The sequence below is a fragment of the Enhydra lutris genome, unplaced genomic scaffold (assembly GCF_002288905.1).
Source record: "Enhydra lutris kenyoni isolate GAN:26980312 unplaced genomic scaffold, ASM228890v2 scaffoldscaffold38, whole genome shotgun sequence".
In the NCBI taxonomy this organism is placed as follows: domain Eukaryota; kingdom Metazoa; phylum Chordata; class Mammalia; order Carnivora; family Mustelidae; genus Enhydra; species Enhydra lutris.
In genome coordinates, this window is record NW_019154122.1 from 6,442,047 (window position 1) to 6,455,863 (window position 13,817).

At 58.4% G+C, this 13,817-nt stretch overlaps 1 protein-coding gene across 1 annotated transcript in view; it reads left to right on the forward strand.

The window, feature by feature from the left end:
• Nucleotides 1–13,817, forward strand: part of LOC111154761 (intermediate filament family orphan 2) — a 42,619-nt gene that overhangs the window by 25,581 nt on the left and 3,221 nt on the right. Inside the window, exons 2-5 of the mRNA XM_022514654.1 lie at nt 6,460–6,520; nt 7,751–7,846; nt 9,084–9,224; nt 10,473–10,612. Coding sequence (XP_022370362.1) covers nt 6,460–6,520; nt 7,751–7,846; nt 9,084–9,224; nt 10,473–10,612 — 438 coding nt within the window. The remainder of the gene's footprint in view (nt 1–6,459; nt 6,521–7,750; nt 7,847–9,083; nt 9,225–10,472; nt 10,613–13,817) is intronic.

Genomic DNA, 13,817 nt, shown 5'->3' on the forward strand with positions numbered 1-13,817 from the left:
TGGGCTTGTCCCCCATGCTAGCCTGGACCCCGGCTCTGCAGTGTGGCCAGGGGTGGGACACGGTCCATCTGAGTGGGGCTTGCACAGAAGCGAGGGGGAGCCCAGGGAGACAGGTGGGCAGGATGGCCCTGGCATGCCCCTGGCTGTCACGGCAGCCTGCACCCAGCTGTGCTGCAAGGGGGTGAGCTCCCCGTCCTTCTGGGTGGAAATTGTTCTCTGCCACTGGCCCTCCACCGGAGGCCAGACTCCTGCTTGGCCCAGAACGAAGTTTTCCACTGCGGGCTCTAACCTAGCCTCACCTGAGTGAGTCAGCCAGGGTGTGCCTGCCACTTACCTTCCGTGGAAAGGTGTGGACCATTCCTGGGCCACCCTCCCTGCTCTCTGAGGTCTGGGCGCTGGAGCCAGCTGTGGCGTCCCATGTTGTTCACACTGAGCTGCCAGACATTTAGTGTGTTCTGCGCCGGGGGCGGGACTGGGTGTTTTCGCCCCCACTGCCCACCTTAGGTCGTCCTCACAACCACCCTGCAAAGGGGTGGAGTGCTTCCCATGTCCGAGATAAGGAAACCGAGGCCCAGAGAGGGTGATTGTTTTGCCCGAGGTCACACCACTGGGAAGTGGAAGGGGGAAGGATTCAAACTGAGTCCTTTGATGCCTAGACATCTCCAGGACTTTCTCCCCAGCAGCCCCCTGGACTGTCCCTGAAGCCTTAATTGTTTTTCTGGGGCTGTACCCACTTTCCTCTGGAGCCCGGGGGCCCCAGACCTCCTTTCTCTGACGGCACAGGAAGTGAAAAATCTGTGAGTCAGTCCCTCTGCCAGTGACTTCAGCCTGGCTTTCCGCCCCATCCCCCAGCAGGCCAGGCTTTGTCAGCCCCTTTCCTGAGGCTCTGTGTGTCATCGGAGTTGATGGTGGGGGGAGACCCTGGCTGGGGGATGGGAGGTGGGGGTGGGGAGGCTGGTGGTGAAACTTCACCCCACCTCCGCCAGTGGCCTGCTAGACTTCTTGTCCATCCTGTGGTTGGTGCTGGCTCCTCTGGAATGCGGGGAGACCACATCTGGGTGGGGCGGGTGCCGCTACCCTTGTCCCTGCCCCTGGCCTCACACGTGTTCTTCTGCTAAGGTAGGTGCCGAGGTCCCAGACCTCAGCCTCCAAGTCACTTTGTAGGGTCATTTCCTCTCCTGGCCCTCTTTGTCCTGACGTCCCAGCCTCCACTCTTCAGCCCCTAGGGCGGTGGGAAGTGAGGGAGGGAAGCTTTTTCCTTCTCCCTGCCCCCTTCCTGCCCTGGTGGCCCCTCCCCCTGGCCTTCCTCTCCCTGGAGTGAACAGAGCTGAGCAGAAGCCCAATGCTGGGAACTCAGCTCCTGGGAGCCCCTAGATCCGTGTGGTGTAGGCAGAGAATGTTCCAGACAGAAGTGAGCAGGAGGGCTGAGGAGTGATGTGGTTTGGATTCATTCATTCATTCATTCATTTCATTCATTCAACAAATCCATACAACCGTTGGGCTCCTTATCAAGCGCTGGCTGGTTTTAGGAGCAGGAGTATGGCAGTGGGTGCAGCACTGGTAACCATAGCCAGTTCTCGGCCCTGGCAGAAGGGCCGGACCCCCAGCCTTAGGCCCAACTCCTCTGAGGACTTGTATGATGGCGTCCCTCCTCTGAGCCTCTCCGCCCACCAGAACAGGCCTCTCACTCCTGTTTCCTTCATGCCCCATCTGGCCAGGGCACAGGGTCTTAAAACTTCTGTGATGGGAGCTGGAGGGCCTCTCTGTGCTGCTGCACACACGTCCAAGTTCCCGATTTGTAGACTCCCAGGTCTGAACCCCTGCTTACCCTCTGCTCTGGTGCAGAGATCCTCACCAGGGCAGCCCTTGCCTGCTACTCCGTCTGGCCGCCGAGCAGTGGGTCACACTGGGCCGTACTCCGGGAGCTCCGGGGGTGCCATGCATCAGCCCCTTCCTTGCTGGGATCTTGATTTCCTGTTCATTCCAAGGCAGTGGGAGGCTTTGAGCACAGGCCAGTGGAGGGATTGGGGCAATGAGCTGCAGGGGGGCAGGAACCTGGGCTGGGGCCGGGAGATAGGCCCTGAGGTCCAGTCCAGCCAGAGCTGAGGGCCGGTCACGTGACCTTCAGAGAGTGTGGGAGCTGGATGGGTTTTTCTTGAGTGGCCCTGGTATGTGCTGGGGCCACATTCTGTCCCATGTGCAGGTGGAGAGACCCAGGCTCTGAGAGATGGAGGCAGGTGCTCAGAGAGGCTGAGTCTGTGTTCATTCTCACATCCCTCCTCCTCCCTCCTTGTGAACTATGGCCCGGGCTAAGGGAATGGAGGGCACAAAGCCATCTACTCCCTGTGTGACCCTGGGTCTCAGTTTCCCTAACTGTACCCTCAGAGTAGACGGGGTGAACTCTGGCCCCTTCCAGCCTTCACTTTTGGAGGTGCTCTGAGTAAAGGGGTCACATAGACACGACCCCACCTTCCTAGCTGTGTGATCTGGGGTAATGGTCTTGGCCTGCAGCTTCTTCATGAGTAACATGGAGATAATAATGGGGCCTAGAGGTGACCGTGAGTTTCGTTTAAGTGAGCTTTGCCTGTGACGCCCCTAGGAAGGCTGCCTGGCAGGGGTGTGTGCTTGGTTCGTGTTAACTGCTCTGTTTGCCTTCTCACCCTCCTCCTCCTCCATTGTCGTCTGCCTGCCAGCTGCAGATGCCGCCGTGCGTGGCTGTGGACAGAGAGCCCTCGGAGGAGCTGGCCTTGGAGACTGCTGTCTGAGGGTGTCTGCAGGGTGGGAAGGGAGAGGCTGCGGGGGGCGAGAGCAGGTCCCCGTGGTGTGGCTGGGGCACAGCGGACGCATGCTGGGGTGGGGTCCTGAGCACTTTCTGGAGGTGGAAAAGATGGAGGGCAGTCTGTCCCTGTCCCCCCACATCATGGCTGGCTCTTTGGGTGAAAGCCATGTGGGATGAGGTCCCATGGCCATGCAGCCTGGGATGTGGGAAGTTGGAAGTTTCATGAGCCAGTGGGTCGGGGCGGGCAGGGGTGGCTCTGAGTGATTCTGGCCACCTCGGCCCTGGCTGGAGTTATCTCCATGCTCTGGGCCTTCATTTTCCCACCTGTAAAACGGGGCAGGGGATTCCCCGTACCCTCACAGCCGACAGCGTGAGCGCCTTTGCTCAGCAGGGGCCGGGTGGGAGAGCCGCAAAGGACACGATGTGGACCCAGCCCTGGCCTGCAGTGGGTGTGTCCCCTTCTCCGTGGCAGTGGCTGCTCCCTGGCCTCCGTACTGCCCATCTTCGCTTATGTGGGCGCCTCTGCCCCAAACACCCGTCCTTACTGAAACCGCATTCCCGCGGGCAGACCCAGGGCGGGGGAGGGGGCCGTCCCTGGGATAGGTGTTGAAATCGAAGCGGCCACAGCTTGGTTGACCAGTTTTCGGTTGAGCTGCCTGCTCCCTCCGGGGCTGGGCTGCAGCGAGCTTGGGGCGTCTGGGGTCCTGAAGCGGTCTGTCGCTGCTGTCCTTCTGCCGCAGTCAGCCGGAGCAGCTGAAGGGCACCGCTGTTCTGCACCGTCAACGCCGGTGCAGGCAGAGCGGGCTTTCTCCGCCGCAGCCAGGAGGCACGGCAGTGTGGGCCGCGGACTGGGCCCGCCAGCCAGCTGCCGCGGGCACGCGGGGCTCTGTCCCAGGTCTTTTGGGAGCAGGCCTGCCGGCTGCCCACCCAGCCCGGCTTTGGAAATACAAAGGCCCGTGAAATCACTGGTGCAAAGCTCATCTGTCGGGGGGCAGCTTAGAAACACCAGTGAGATGTGGGGCGTGTGTCAGGGGCAGCTCATCAGGAATGCGGCATGTCTGTCCCACCCCGGGCCTCCCGAACCCGACCCAACCCCCAGGGGATTGCTGTGCCCAGACAGCCCGAGACTCACTGCTGCTTGAGAGCACGGGCAGCGAGCGCGTGCGTCCTGTCCCCTGCTCTCTAGCTGTGTGACCCGAGGCTAGTTGCCTCGTGTCTCTGAACCTCAGCTCTGACACCCGCAGGATGGAGTTGGGGAAAATTCTCTACCCGAGTGGGTTAATAATACTTCTCTTGAGAACTGATGTGTGTGAGGCACTGAGCTAGGGGCGTGGGCCGCGGGGCGCAGACCGGCCTGGCCCATCTGGGGTGGGTGCTCCTGCTGCTGTCTGGAGATCCCAAGGCCTGGTTCATGTTTTCTCTCGGGGTTGACTCGGGCCAAGTAGCTTTCCTTCTCTGGGCCTCATGTTCCCTGTCTGTACCAAGGGTCTGTGGAGCCCGAGGCACCTCATTAGAAGCCTGCTTGAAGGAAAAGTGAGAGGGGTCCGGCTGCATCTCCAGGAGCCTGTCTGGGAAGCAGGTGTGCAGGGGTGAGGGGCCTTTGCGGAAGGCAGGTCGCAGCCCTTCCCTGCACCTGCTCATCTCGGTGGCTTAGAGCTGAGTCCCCTGCCCCCCTCAGAGCAGCAGGGCCCGGAGAGATGTTTCAGCTCGGACCCGTGTCCTCGGCCTTGGCCTCCCTTGACAGAAGGCCCGGGAGCCCCGTGCTGCCAGACAGGTGGAGGGCGGCCTGTGAACCTCTCCCCACCTGGGACCCCTCTCTCCCGTGGGCCTGGGACGTACCTGGTGACCTCGGGAAAATTGCCTGTACGCTCTGGATCTCAGTTTCCCTGTTTGTACAGTGGGGGTGCTCCATGAGATGGTCTCACCTGGGTTCTACCCTCACATTCTCTCACTGCCCCTCCTCAGCTTCCTCTGTGTCCTTCATCCCTGGCAGGTGCCCTGGCCCCGTGCCTGCCAGGTGTTGGACCCTGGAGCCCATGGCAGGTCTAGCCCTGGCTGCCAATGCCGGGGGAGCTGGTAGAGAGGGAATGGGAAGAAGGGGAGCGTGTGGGGGAGAGGAGGAATTTTCCTCTGTGTGTGCAAACAGTATCCATTTTCTCTTGTTTCTAAAAGCCAGTGACGTAACGCACCCTTCATCCCTTCCTCCCTTCTGGCCTATTTTTAGCCGGCCCCGACAGCATCCTAAAAGGCTTCCAGACTTGCCTGCTTGGAGGCCATGTAGGGAGGTGGCCAGAGGGTGAGGAGAGCGTGGAGCTCATCTGTCTGTCCCAGGATGCGGGGAGGGAAGGAACCTGTCCCAGACTCCCTCTGGGGAAGGAAGGGAGCTGGGTGGGGAGCTCGGGGCGGGGTGGGGCTCTGATGGATCCTGGGTCTCTGGGGAGCTTGGCAGGGTTGCCTGTGCTTCGTCTGGAGCCTCTAGCCTGGGTTTGAGTCCTGACTCCACCTGTCCTCACCCTGACCTTGGGCCCCTGACCCGTGCCTGGCTTTCTGCATCTGTGACATGGGCTAGCCGTACAGCTGTGATGGAGGGTTGTCAGGAAGATTGGGAATGATATCATGTGGAATGGTTCCTGGTACAAAGTAAGCTCTCAGTTAGGGTGAGCTGGTACTGGGATCCTCATTATGATTTTTTTTTTTAAGCCTTATTTATTTGAGAGAGAGAGAGAGGCAATGGGGGAAAGGGACAGAAGGAGAGAGAGAACCTTAAGCAGACTCCTGGCTGAACACAGCCCTATGTGGGCCTCGATCTCATGACCCTGAGACCATGACCTGAGCTGAAATCAAGACTCGGACACTTAACTGACTGAGCCACCCAACCGCCCCCAGTGATTATGATTATTAACATCCCATTCTACCTCCAGTTCATGTTGGGGGTCCCCCTGTGAGCCCCTGTGTGCCTCCTACCCTTTATTCTTTCCTGTCCGGCTTTAACCAGCGTGTGCTGGAATGAGACAATATACAGAAAGCCCTGGAATGGGGCCTGGTAGAGGCGCTGACTAAGTGTGAGCTATATTTATTGTTTTTGTTTTAATGTAATAAAACAGACCCAGGTTTGGATTCCAGCCGCATGCGCTAGCCAGCTGAGTGTCTTTGGGTAAGACATGTAACCTCTCTGAGCCTCCGTTTCCTTCTCTGTGAGACAGGGATATTTAGCTGGGTAGGGGATTTCTTTGCTGGTGAGGATGGCTGCCGGACAGAAAGACTTCTGCGGACCGTGATGATCATTGGCACAATAGAAGCTTCTTTGTTGCGGCGCTGGCTACAGCCCGGCTCCTGAGCGCCCACTGCCATACGGGATCCTTTAGCAATGGCAGGAGCAATGGCATTTGCAGGGCACTTTATAGTTTGTGTGAAGGGGAGACGGTTTCCCCGGGGTGCGGTGCTCATGCTGGGAACCTGGCGGTTGTCACCCCTACCTGAAATTATGGTTATGTGTTGACCTGGCTGTCCCCTTCCTGTTGACCGGGAGCTCCCGGAGGGCAGGCAGGGAGGGATTCATGGCAGCACCTTGCTTGCCCAGCCTGGAGACAGGCCCGTGGTGGCTGCTGGCATGGTGTCTGAAGGCTGGACCGGCACGGGGAGGCCACCGTCTGACCACCTGTCCTTCGTGGCTCTTGCAGGTGGGAGGAGGAGCTCGCCAAACGCATGAACTTGCAGACCATGGTGGACACGCTGCAGGAGGTGAGAGCCCCCAGAGGTCCTGACCACGAGACGCTTGTGGGAACCATGTGGCCCAGGGGCACAGTCTCCAAGGGGCGAAGTCGGAGGCCAGTCCCCGCTGAGCCCCTGCACTGTGCTGCCCCTGCTCTCTCAGTCGCTCCTAAATGGGGCCACAAGGCCTCTTCCTTGTCCCCTGCTTCGGACCTAGGAAGGGCCTGGCATAGTGTTGTAGAAAAGCTCGGGGACGGGAGTAGGGAAGCCTGGGTCTAAGTCCCAGCACTGACCCCTGCTTGCTGGGCGATCGTCCTGTGACCCTTTCCGACCCTCACCTCCCCACCTGAGTTTAGGACTGGACGGTCTCTTGAGCTGCCCGATCCCAGCTTTCAAGAACTGACTGGGGGCCGAATGCCTTATGCCTTGGAGTGGGTGGGCTCCTGGTGCGAATATTCTCTTGTGGCTCTGGCTTGGGAGCTCTGGGTCTGGGCTCTGCTTCACACCCACCTGCTGGGTGCACTGGGCCGCAAACTTTACTTTCTCGGCCTCTGAATAGTGACCCCATGAGGAGGCAAGAAAAGTTCTTTAAAATGTTTCTAACCATTGCTTTCCGATATTTAAGGCACGGATCTTCTAAGAGATAGAATCAAGTAATGTCAATACACAGACAGAAAAGGATGAATGTCTGCCCTCCCTTTGTTTTGTAACAGAAGTCTTTCTGTTTACAAACATGACATGTTCACGGTCAAATATTTGGAAAACTCAGAAATGTAGAGAAAAGAATAAAACTCCCTTCCAGTTCTACCCCCCTCCCCACATACCCAGTTGACAGATTGCCGGGTGACGTGTCTTTTCTATACAAACACACGTGTATTCCACGTGTCTTTGGTTAGGTGGGCACACGTGGCATTGCCATTTTGGGGATGGGAGATGGTCAAATATTGGCAATTTCACGTGGACCCACCTCACATTTTAACCTACTGGAATCACTTGTTATATTAACCGGTTCTTTTTTTCCCTTAATATCTGCTGGGGATTTTTCCATAGGGTAAATATTCCTTGGAGAAGTGTTTCACGCTGAGTGGTACCCTGCCAGTGAACTGGGCTCAGCAGGAAGCCGGGCTGGGGGAAGGTCCTCAGCACCCCTTTGCTGGCATGCGTGTGCCTGGCCTGGTTGGATGGCAGGTGTCCAGCCCTTCCCAGCCCTCAGGGTGCCCGGTCCCCTAAACCACCCTTCCCCATCTCTGTCCTCCCTAGGCGGCGCAGGAGGCTGAAGCCATCCAGGAGGAGATGAACGAGAAGATCGAGCGGCTCAAGGCCGAGCTAGTGGTGTTTAAAGGGCTCATGAGTGACGTAAGTGCCACCAGCCACCGCCCCAGGCGTCATGACACCCCCTCCCCACAACACCCATCATGCAAAATGCTTCATTCACTCCGAGGCTCCAGAGCTCGGCTTCTAGTTAGAGTCCTGGCTGGCTGCGTTTGCCCCGTGAGGATGACGGATGCATCGGAGACCAGCACCCCCCCCCCACTTCCGCTTCCCTTGGTCTGAGTAGAGATGCATTAATCAATCTGCTGCTTAACCCATCCCGCCCTCCCCTGGGCTCCTCTGACGGTCTGTGTGTTTGCTCCAACTGGTCCCGGCTCGCCACGCTGAGGGCAGGTGGTGGCCCTGGGCCTCGATGTCTGGGCACCATGGAGGACCCAGTGGCAGGTTGAAGGAGGCCCCTGGGTCTGGTCTGTGTCAGCCGCGGGGGCTCCCCCGGCCTGCGGTCTGCAGTAGGGCTGCTTTGTAAAGTTGGGGAACCCCACCATCTACATCCTTTTGAAGACTGGAACCTCTCTGAGTGACTGTAGGTGTGGGGGGCTGTTGGCAAAGCCTCCTTCCTGCTGGGGACCCGGGTTTCCGGCCACCTTCAAGCAGCACGTAGGGAGGGCCGCCAGAAAGGAGAAGGAGCCTGATGGCGGGTGACTCAGCCTGGTGTGGCTTCTGGTCCTGGGGGCTGTGGAGCTGGGTGTGGAGCTGGCAGAAGCCTCTGGCGGGGGGGCAGGGGGTTGCTGCAGGGGGAGCCCACCTGGCTTCCCCTCGCCGGGGTCCTAAGGGAGCCCCTCGTCTTTGGTGAGGCCCCGCGGTCAGCCATGGGAGGAATCCTGGGGAGAGCGCGCCACCTTGGCACCTTGGCCCCCCTCTGTGTGGGGGAACAGGCAGGGCACACAGGGTGGGAGAGAAGGGAAGTCTTTCAAGAGTGGGAGGTGTCTTTCTTTTTTCCTTGCTCTGACAAAATAAACACTAGCACTGTGTCTGTTGAGAGAACGCCTTCCAGCGCTTAGGGAGGCCGGCAAACTTGGTCTCACATTGTCTACTCGGAGTCAAAGCCTTTAGCTCCTGTGACCTCTCCACCCCCTCCCCCAACCTGAGCAGCGCTGGCCCCGCCCTCCCTGCCCCGAGAAGCTCCAGGCACCCCCCTCAGACTCGGGGCTGTGCACCCCTCTGCCCAGCAGGAGCCTGGGAGCGACGCCCCTGCCCCATGCCCTCCCCTATGCTCGCTCCAGCCCTCGCTCACATAACCCCCCTGCTGTCCTCCCTGCAGCCCATGACAGACCTGGACACAAAGATCCAAGAAAAGGCCATGAAGGTGGACATGGACATCTGTCGCCGGATCGATATCACGGCCAAGCTGTGCGATGTTGCACAGCAGCGGAACTCGGAAGACGTGTCCAAGATCTTCCAGGTGAATAGGGTCACCCTGCTCACCGGCCGCCACTCCCCCCGCACCTCCGCCACCACCCCCTCCCAGAGTGCCCGGCCTCCACCCTGCATGGCCAGGCCCTCTTCCCCTCCAGTTCCGTCCACTCCCCTGCCCCCAGAGCTAGCGTTGGCCCCCCGCTCTGGCCTCCCAGGATGACACAGAGTCAGGGATGTGGCGACTCAGTAGGCTCGTCAGGCTCAATGCTTCATCCTGTGGCTGAGGAGCCCGTGATGTGATGGGCTCAGGAAGGGACAGGCCCAGCTGGGGCTGGCACTCAGGTCTCCTGACCCACTGGGGCTTGGTCCACAGGCCCGCGGGGCGCTGTCGCCAAGGTCGAGAGCCCTGGTTGGGCTGTGGGAGCACTGGGCAGATGAGTCTCAGAATTTCCAAGAGGATCTGGTGGCCTCTGGTTTGCGTTCCCACCGAAGAGTCCCTCAGGGCACCCCCAGCCCTCAAGGAGCAAGGCTGTGTCCCGAGAGAGGGCGGTGGGGCAGGTAGTCCTGGTGGGCTGTCCTCTGGGGAGGGCCCTGGGGCTAGTCCAGCGGCCCGAAGGGCACGTGTCATTCTCCAAAAGCTGCTTCTTGAATTCTGGGTTGTGGTTTGGCTTTTGCTTGAACCCAGGGCAGTCCAGCGTGTTGTCGCTTTAAGTGTGTGACTTTGGGTGTAGCGTGAGCGATCTGGGCTCGTCCACCTCTGTGCCTTCTTGCCGCCCCTCTGCTGGGAAGCAGGGGTGACCATTCCAGGCTTTGTTCGGTTTGCTTGTGTCTTGTCTGCTTGGAATGGAGGAAGCTTGGGGACCCTCGGGCTGCCTGCCCTTTGCCTTTGCATGTGAGCAGGAGGGCTCTGAAAGCGTGGAGCCCTCCGGGCCTCTGTGAGGGGTTCTCTGTCTCTCTGGCTGGCGCTGAGACATCCCCGGGGACTCTGCGCCCCGATCAGGCCCACTTCTCTCCCCAGATCCTGGGGCTGCTGCTCTGGTGAAGGGCCGAGCTGAGCCAGCCCACCCACCAGGGGAGGGAAGGGTCCAGGCTGTCTGTCCTTCCTCCTGCATGTGTCCCGCCTCACGCTTCCTGCTAACGCCACCTGCTTCTTAGAGGAGCTCCGCATCTTTCCCAACAGTGGCTGCCCCAGCCACGCTCCATCCATCCTTGTGGGATGCCAACTCCCTTCCCAGCCTCCCCTCCCTCCCGGCAGAGCCTCCCACTTACCTCCATCTCTTCCTTCCCCCATCAGGTGGTCCCCAAAAAGAAAGAGCGTAAGGTGGCTTCGGACGATGATATCTCCGAGCAGGACGGGGAGGTGAACCGGTTCTCGGATGACGAGGTCGGCTCCATGAACATCACAGATGAGATGAAACGCATGTTTAACCAGCTGTGAGTATCTCTGCGGCCCTGGCCCCCCGGGGCTCCACTCCACTCCACCAGCTTGCTGGGGGCAGGGGTGCCAACTGGTGGCCTGCTCTGACAGTGCTTTGACTGGCCAGCATGGGGTTCTGAAAGAATTTGGATTTATCCTCAACGGTCATAATTGGGGGATTTCACGTTTTCAGAAGAGGCTTAATGGTAGTGCTGGGTCCTGTCGGCTCAAGCCTTACACTCCCACTGGTTGTCCCTGAGGTGGGATCGCTGAGTCGATCCCCGCACCAGTGCCCACATGCGGACTGAGGCCGGCTCCTGACATGCACTGAGCGTCCTTGGTCTGTCTAGTCTGTATTTTCCATCCAGACCCACTTTGACGCTAATCCACAAGGTCCCCTGACTTGGGGTGGGGGAGAGAAGAGGAAGGTGCACCTGCGGGCATTAGTGGACTTGTCTGAGGGCCTGGACTTGGTGGGTTGGGCTGGGACAGGGTCTCTGGGGCCTACATTTATTTCCTCCCGCCCCTCCAACTGCTCTTGCCTGTTCCCTGTCTACAGCTCCTTGCGGTTGGGCCCCTGGGCCCTGAGAACTCATACTTTCCCCGCCCAAGGACTCCGGGTTTCCAACAGCAGAGCTACGATTGAGCCCTGGGCTCTAAGGAGCCATCACAAAACCCCACAGAACCCCTCCCTAGGAGCTCCTGTCTTTTAGGCAGTTGCCTCTGACCTCATGCTTGGTTCAGAAGCCAGGTCTTGGGTCTCCCTTCGGCTTCCTGCAGAGCCCTGGGGCTGGCTTAGCATGACAGAGTCCAAAGGCCACTCAGCCCAGCCCCTTCCAATTCCAATGGGGAAAGTCAGGTTCAGAGGGGCGTGCCAGGAGTTGGAATAGAGCTGGGCCCCTGACCCATGGTGGAGTCCTCTGTCCCCAGCTAGCTGTCTTTGCGCTCAGAAGAGAATCCCCCTCGGCCCTATCGGCAACCATCCTCCCTGGCCTGGTCTCTTTGCCGCTGAGCCAGGTGACTTAGGGAGGCAGGAGTCTGACCCGGGCTGGGAAGGGTTTGTATGACACTTCCCGGTACTTGTCATTCCCTGGGAACAGAACTGAGGTGACACTGTGTCTTGGGGGCTTGCTGTTAGAGTGTGATAGAGAGACTCCCGGACTCCTGATTCTGTCTTCTGACATCCCTTCCAAATGTCATATTCTCAATTTTTGGTGATGACAGGGCCTTTGGAAGGGAGCCCTTGGTGGGATCCAGGTTTTTTAAACGTGGTACTGGGCATTGGGCATTCCTGAGCCTGAGGCAGGATTGTCCAGCCCACACACCCAGGATGGGTTCATTCGGGTGAATTAAAGGGCTTCACTGAAGAAATGGTCCCCATTTGCAGAAAATTCCCAAGGGATAGTTAGGCTGCCTGGGAATGGGATGGGCTGAAAGGGACAGTCGCAAGAGCTGGGTCTGGGGCCTCCACCAGCTGTGCTACTGCTGTACAAAGGAGGTCTGATGCAGAGTCGGGGTGCCTGGGGTTGACCGGCCTGAATTATGTTCAGTATCCAATTGGATTTATTGGGTTGTGACATGGCCTGGGTTAAAAAATATGTAATAATAATAATAATAATAAATATATATATTATATATATCCTCTGAGTGCCCCTCCACCCCTGAAGGGCTGGCCAAGGTCATGCTGACCCCTGCCCCCCCTCCTCTCAGGGTGCTGGCCCCACCCCCAGCATCTCCGCCGGCTACTGGCCAGGCTGAGACCCAAGCCAGAGGCTGCCCCCGGCCAGTTCCACGGAAGTCTTTGAATAAGTGCCCCGTGTCAGAGCTGTTTTGTTTTGATCAAAATCTGTTGCTTCGGCTTCAGACCAAGGAGAAGGGGAGGAATTCACTACTCTCCCTGCACCATGGCCAGCTCCTCAGCCCCGCCCTCCCCATCTCGCAACCCCTTTCTCTGGCCTGTCTTCCTGTCCTTTCTGGCTCCTCATTCCTCAGCTGGGGTTTCCTTCAGATCCCAGACGCTAGAAAGGAAGTGAAGTCAGCGGTCGAGTATGTGTTGCGGAGACGGTGGACCCCAGGGGCTAATCTGGATGGAATCCAGGCCAGCAGCGCCTTCCTCAGCAGCCCTGGCCCGGCTCTGGTCCCCGGGCTCACGGAGCCACCTACAGGCTCGGGCAGAAACTGCTTTTCGGTGGGGGACCAGCCTCCAGGAGGTGCTCTAGGCAGCTTTTATTTTATTTTATTTTATTTTATTTTATTTTATTTTATTTTATTTTATTATTTTATTTTTTAAAAGATACAGAGAGAGAGAGATCACAAGTAGGCAGAGGCAGGCAGGGGAGGGGGGGAAGCAAGCTCCCCTCTGAGCAGAGCGCCCGGTGTGGGGTTTGATCCCAGGACCCTGAGATCATGACTCAAGCCTAAGGCAGAGGCTTAACCCACTGAGTCACCCAGGCGCCCCTCTAGGCAGCTTTTAACCAGAAATTCTTCTTGGGCCCTGCCCCGTGGCCCCCAAGCCTGATCCTTCATGGGAAGGAAGGGAGCAGTGGCCTGGAGCATTGGGGTGGGGGGACATCGGCAGAGAGCCCTGGGACCCCTGTTCTCCTCTGTGGCTGATTCGATCGGTCAAACGATTTAAGTAAGCCCTGCAGACATCAGCCATCCCATCCAATCAAGTTTTCCCTTCAGCTGGGGGAACAAGGGCAGAAAACCCTCCATTCCAGGCAAGCCCGTATGGTCCGTTACCCTGCTTCCTGTTCCAGTGAATCGGGAAGCCCCGAAGTTACTCAGGCTTTGAATCCGGGCCCGGTTTCCATCATGTATTGGTCCAGAAGTCCACCTAATCCCTGCACCCTTCAGTTTCCTCATCTGTAAAATGGGTCCAAGAATCATGCTTGTCTCATAGGCATGTTGGGAGGAGGGAACAAAGTGCAGTGTAACATATGCTTGGTGGCCGGTCCCTCACCCAGCACATAATGGGTGCTTGGTGTGTGCTACTCAGGGGAGAAAAGGCTGTAGGAGATGTCTGGTTTTCCACCCCAGTTTCTGTGACAGGCTAGCAGTGTGACATTGGACGAGTGGGTTATTCTTCTGAGCTGCAATTTCCTCATCTGTAAAATGGGCCTATTATCAACCTGAGTTGTGGAGAAGACTGTAGAAATCGCCTCTTAGAAAGTAGGGGCTCCAGAAATGAGCTGTTATGCGAATGAAAACTGTCACCAGATT